Source organism: Pieris napi, chromosome 21 (genome assembly GCF_905475465.1).
Source record: "Pieris napi chromosome 21, ilPieNapi1.2, whole genome shotgun sequence".
Classification (NCBI taxonomy): Eukaryota; Metazoa; Arthropoda; class Insecta; order Lepidoptera; family Pieridae; genus Pieris; species Pieris napi.
Genome location: NC_062254.1, coordinates 942,815 through 949,398, shown reverse-complemented (window position 1 = coordinate 949,398; position 6,584 = coordinate 942,815). Strand labels below are relative to the sequence as shown.

The 6,584-nt window shown below is 33.0% G+C and overlaps 1 protein-coding gene across 3 annotated transcripts; it reads right to left on the bottom strand.

Annotated features, from left to right (window-relative positions):
* Positions 1 to 3,322: 3,322 nt before the first annotated feature.
* LOC125060420 lies at positions 3,323 to 5,827 on the bottom strand. 3 transcript variants are annotated; one of them, XM_047665322.1, is made up of 5 exons: positions 5,136 to 5,827; positions 4,985 to 5,060; positions 4,171 to 4,264; positions 3,712 to 3,810; positions 3,323 to 3,628 (listed from the first exon to the last, which is right to left on the bottom strand). In XM_047665322.1, exons 2-5 carry the CDS (start codon positions 5,056 to 5,058, stop codon positions 3,341 to 3,343), a joined length of 555 nt encoding a protein of 184 aa, XP_047521278.1. In that variant the 5' UTR covers positions 5,059 to 5,060; positions 5,136 to 5,827; the 3' UTR covers positions 3,323 to 3,340. The 3 variants fall into 3 exon arrangements, 2 of the variants coding, with proteins under 2 accessions (XP_047521278.1, XP_047521277.1); XR_007118856.1 differs by lacking the exon at positions 3,712 to 3,810; XM_047665321.1 differs by having other exon boundaries at positions 4,985 to 5,827.
* Positions 5,828 to 6,584: the final 757 nt, after the last annotated feature.

Sequence of the window (6,584 nt, the reverse complement as noted above, 5' to 3'; positions counted from 1 at the left end):
TACGTTTAATTTGTCACAACCTGGAAGAGACAGACTCCTTTTAAGGCTTTAATAAATAAAAACGTCATCATCTCAGGCTTAGAAGTATAGTAATAATTACTGAATTATTCATAGGTTTTTTTGGTGGTTCACACAATTTTTTACACGCTTTATATTAGCTTCACCTGTATGTATGTATGTAACCGACTCCTTCGGACTCGATTTTGACCCACTTTTAACGGACAGATTTAATTCAAACTTTGCGCACCTGTCAAAGATCGATGACAATGCAATAATCCGAAAAAAAATAAAAAATTAAACTAAAAAATAAAATAAATATAGTCAGGCGCTCTGTGCCATATTTTTCGTCTATCGGGCAACCCACGCTTTTTCACAATAAATACCAGTATTTTTTGTTCATTACCATTTTCAGCCTAAATTAGGAATTATTTTTCACTTTTTAGTTTGATGTGCTTTAAAAGCGTGTTTTTTAGTTTTTTTAAACTATATTTATTTTATTTTCTCGCAAGTTCTGTAAAATGGCCTTATATTAAATTGTTTAATTGTCTTTTTACTAATTTTATTATTCCTATTTAGGTTAAGAAAATTGTACGAGTAAATACTGTATATTTGATTGTTATGATTACTAATAAAAGTTGTATATTAAATAGATAGATACTAGACAATTACAAGGGGAACGTACCATATCACGCGACTAAATTGAATATCCGTCCCGCCTCTTACCTGTACCTCGTTATGTGTATCTGAATATTGAATGGTTCTCTCGATATTGGGATCGTTTAGGACAGGCAAACGGTATTCAAAAACACCTATGTGGAGTTCACATAGGGCTTAAATAATTTAAATATTTAGAATTCATAGTACAATAGGGATTTGTTAGCAGAGTGGAATTGAATACCATTTACTTGTTGAAAAGATTTATTGTTTTAATATAACAGAGATTACGATAGGTAATCAAAAGTTTAACAAAAGTCATCAAAAGGAAGTAAGTATAGAGTATATACCAACCACAGACTATAGAGCGCGCCAATTTTATTTTAACAGGATTAAACCACTCTCAACGCTGAATTTTGTAAAACAAAACAATTAACAGTCAAGATTGCGGATGTTTTTTTTTATAGAACAGACGGTCAGGAGGCATACCTGATGTTAAGTAATACTTCTGCCCATGGACACTCTCAATGCTAGAGGGCTCGCTAGTGCGTTGCCGGCCTTTTAAGAATTGGTACGCTCTTTTCTTGAAGGACCCTAAGTCGAATTGGTTCGGAAATACTTTAGTGGGCAGCTGGTTACACAAAGTGGTGGTGCGGGGCAAAAACTGTCTGTTGTGGAACGGCGGACGTCGAGGTGATGCATTTATCAAATATCAGCTGTGTTTTGTTTTAAAATGTGCATTATTAAATGGAAGTTAAATGTTTGTATAGTATGTCAAGATAATAATTATATTTATGTGAGCGAATGTAAAATGTTACGATTTTATCGGTAAGAAATTTTTCAAAATATGGTGGTGTGTTTTATTTATTTATGTATCCAACAGCTTACATTAATATTATATTACAAGACACATGAACAGCCGACCCATCATGTATCTCTGATCACCATTACTGCTAAGCCATCCAAACGTCGAGTTATGTAAATACATTAAAATATCGAATTATTATTCAATCAAGATACAGCTACAGATTTTTTTTTTGTTTTTTTATATTATGGCAATAGTTTTGACTTTATGCCAGTTTCAAGTAAAAGGTTGGGAAACTACACGCGAGAAAAAATAAACAAAGATATCAAAAGGAAATAAAGGGATAAGCTGGTTAAAAACAAAATATGTACACAAACATATTACATCTTAATATTATTATAGATTATGAAAGAAGATAATACATTTTAATACAATAAAGGATAAAGCAAAAGGCAGGAGATTTTAGTCGGAAACGGAACATGTAGTGATTGTAAGGAATTCAGAAAGGAGGTACGGTCATATTGGGAACAAGAAAAGAAAATATGGTCGAGGTCACCAATATCTTCTCCACACTCACAAATATTACTATCAACAATACGAAGCCTTGCTAAAGCTACAGATTTCTGTATCTGTTTCATGATCTTTAATTTTTCTTCATAGACAAGTAGGAGATCAGTCACCAGTGCCTGATACAGGCCGTCGACTTTTTGGGTTTGAGGCAAGCCGGTTTCCTCAACATCTTTTCCTTTACCGTTCAAGCGAATATTAATACGCACATAAAAAGTCCGATGGTGCACAGCCGGGGATCGAACCTAATCAGGGATGAGAGTCGCACGCTGAAGCCCCAAGAACGCTATAATTAAACTCGCAACAAAGAGGTTATTACAAAAAAATATTTATATAGTACCAATTACAACATTCCCATAAATAATCACGCATTAGACGCGTAACTAAGCTACTTACAACGGGATTATGCGCAGATCAGTTTAATCCGACGTGCTATAAAACAGGACGCTATTACTTTGTTAGTGTTCCTGATTTTTAAAGTACTTGTTGCCTCTGGTTTTGTGTTAATTATAAAACTTCTAAAGTGTCATTTACCAATATTCATGTAACTTGATGTACACTTACGAACGTCAGTAAAAAACGCGTGTGTACTTATGTACACGCGTTAGAAGTTATACTTCTTTGGCGTAACAAGATAAAAATCTTTTCAAAAATTTTATCTTTCTACTTATTTTACATTGTAGAAAAAACGACACTAACAATAGAACGCACTTGCGAGCCTTCTGGCATTGTGAGTGTCCATGGGCGGCGGTATCACTTAACATCAGGTGAGCCTTCTGCCCGTTTGCCTCCTATTACATTAAAAAAAAAAAAAAAACAAAATGTTGACTATATATAGCTAACTGCGCGCATCGTAAAAGTTTACTCTCATAATTTTTTCATAACGCGCCAAAAGAAGTAAAACTACAAACATATTTCTAAATTTTCATTTACTGCCAGTTTTCAAGTCACTGGACGGACGAGAAAGTTTGCACTTGCAAAAATTACACGGTCCTCATCACGTGTTATATCAGTTAATTATTGTAATTAAATAATTAATAAGTGAGAGTACCTCTATCAGCAAGGCACGGTGAAATAGGAGCTTAAGAGCGCTTATCCCAATTCAGCCAAGTCAAAATCGACGCGAGACGAGCTACACAACAACAAAATGCGTCTGTGTGCGTAAGCGCTATCTCGAACGTGGAATAGTAGGATAAAATAATATTGATACTTTGATATACACGGTCACGTGTGTGTGCCCCCATGAAACTTTTTAATTTTTATCAAACTAGTATTGGGTAAATGATACATCATAAATTACATTTTTAGATTTTATTATTTACAAACAGTCACTGCAGCATGGTTTGTGGTCATCTCTTTTGGAAAATTATTATTGCATAGTGTGACATTAAATTTCTTGTTACACATTGTACATTTGAAGTGGATTGTCGATTCTAAGCCATTAAGTATTTCTTTGACAATTTCAACATTACTTATTGAACAACCGAGTCCAGGATTATGGTTAGCTACGATTTTGATTTGATCAAAGAAATACATGAAATCAACAATCCTTCTTCCTATAATTTGATATGGAGGAATGATATGTTTTTGTGGCTCCACTTCCTGAAATCAGTAATCAAGATTAATAATTGAATTACGCATGGCAGATAGCGTGACTACGTGATATAGTGACCAACGTTATATACCAATTCAAACTCTTCAATATTTGCCGTTTCTTCTAAATGTATATTTTGTTTTTTCTCATCTATTTTTTCCAGATCCGATATGAGTGCATCAGATAATTCCTATTAAAAAAAATAAAGAACTGGATTAACATTTTATTTTAAATAATAATAAAATAGTAGGAAAACTTGGAGATACCTCCAAGTTACATTGCGTACAACTTACTTGGTCACCTTACCCAAACATCACAAATCCATAAATAGGTATCTGATTTAATATAAATGACTACACGACATTCAGCCATCTGGTTTAATATTGCGCTCAATTACTTGGCTGGTTATTAGACAATGATTTAATTGGAAACCGGGGTTTAGTAAAAGCCTCTAATTTACTGATTAATTTACCCAGATGACTGCTAAATATATACTGATTTAAATTTAAGTATGAATAGCGAATTATACTAGCTGATAGTAAATACTTACATTGTCACGATTATTATTTTTTGAATCAACACAGGAGTCGTTATTGTCAGGAGATTCATGAGTACGTTGGTTTTTTTCCTCGTTAATCTTTCTCCTGGAAAACGTTTTATTATTATAACATTATTAAAATAAGTATTTAAACAAACATTTGTTTGTTTAAATACTTATTTTTTGACGTTACTTTTATAAATATTGGAAATTAATTGACATATTTTTATTTTATTTTTAAATGTAATACTATTGTATATGTAATGAATATTTACATCACAGATATAGATTTACATAGAAAACGCAAATGCATGTACTTCGCGTGTCCGAACCCCGACCAAGCGTCAAGGTCGATCGCCGCTAACTTCAGTCCACGCGCGTCATAAGAAAAGACTAACGGTATAATGTAAGCTGGTAGCAAAGCTAGTAACTAGTGGCATCGGCGGCATCGGTGTCTTTGAATCGGTTTGGATTTCCCGTCACTAAATTTCGGCTGTGACGTCACAATAGGTATCTATTAAAAAGTCGGCACGCTTGGTTTCAATACAAATCGTGATACTTGCGTTATCTATGTACATCTATATCTGTGATTTACATGCTATTATTTTAGCTAAACATGCGAACTCTGTTGATATTGTAACACCAATTTTATACTATGTTTAAAACTAATAAATTATTCTTATTCATCAACCAAGATATTAATATATTATATTGTCTTTGGTTGTCAGTACGCCGTAATTGTTTACTAAACAGTAACGATGAACAGATTTTACTTACATACCAAATTACCTGTAAATGACAGAAAAATAACGCGAAATTAATTTACCTTTTTGATTGCCTGGCGTTCGCTGCAGACTTCGCATTTCTACTGCAACTATATTTTTTGCGTTTGTTACCCATGCCTGTAATAATATTATTTTTTAGCAAAATTGCGATATGACAACTCGAAAGAAACATTAACTAGAAATTTTACTTACTAAAGTATCAAATCCAATGACGCACTATACTCCTTTTGAACCTCGGTCGTACGTAAGGTCAATCAACTTTTAGACGCGCGGGAAATGAGCGATACGTCCACCCTCTGGGATGACCCGGCGCGTACTAAATCACATTCGCCCGTGCGCGTAATTATATAGGCCATTTTCAATAATAGTTTGTAATAACTATCGTCGTATAATAATTATGTAAATTTACTTTTATTATTTATTCATCCTCAGTTAATCGATACAAAATAGTTTTAACGAATAAAATCGGGCTTTTCTCATAAAAAGCTGTTTCCAAAATCGTATAATAAGTCATTTATAAAAATGGGTGCGTAATTATTAAAATATATAATTTTTAATATTTTCCGCTGTGGTTCACCAATAGACTATATATTCTGTCCTACGAAAATATTTAAAAAAATGTATTTACATAGCTTAATGGTAATTTCATATCTCAAAGTGAGCTCTGACGAGCGCTTTTGAAATTTTGCTTTTAAGAAATGACAAATTAAACAAAGATGTACTATTAAATACCAAAATTTTCCTTTGCAGTACACTTCTATAAGACTTTATGTTTACATAATTGTACATTTCTTTATTTAATAAGCTTCGATTATGTGAAAAGTAGCATGTCAAAAGTCACTAAAATATCGAAATCTCGCCTTCTCACGGCTGCACCCTCTTAAGAAAAACACGAAAACGTCCATAATAATCCTTTCCGTCTATTATTCAGTCATGTCTGCCAATCTGTGGAGGTGTCAAAGTGTGGAGTTTCTTGCCCATTCTTCTCCACACGAAACTACCTTTTGGAAGGGGCAACTAGAATCTTCTTTATATATTTTTTTTTTGACGTTCAAAAGTGCCATTTTAGATGGTCTAATTGAAATAAATGATTTGACTTTGACTTTGAATCATGTTTGATTCAGTTGTCCAATATTAATTAGGTCTAATATAACAATTTCTAAATTTGAACAGAAATCACTAAAAAATTCGTTTAGGTTTTATAATCACTTATTAAGGAATGGTTTTTTTTAAACATTGTCAATATTTTTTTTGAAGTTTGCTAATACACTCAGTACAAACATATTATTCAATTACAGCGACTATTATCGTAGCGTGAATAGCAACCATATAAAGACAATCATTGCAATTAAACGAATCGTTTAGTTTATCTATTATTAGTAGCAATTTGTTTTATGACTGTACAATTTAGCTGGGGCGCGGCATTTAACATAAGCTGTGGTTAGGGGCGGTTTTTCAAAGCAATGATATATGTGAAAGACTTTTTGATTATCGTGCGATATATGAAAACAATCTGTACAAAACTCTGCTGCGACCAGTGCTCACTTATGGTTCTGAAACCTGGAAAATAAACACGAGCTTGCTCTCCTTATTTTCGAGGGAAAGATTCTTCGAAGAATCTTTGGCCCTTAAAAATGAGAA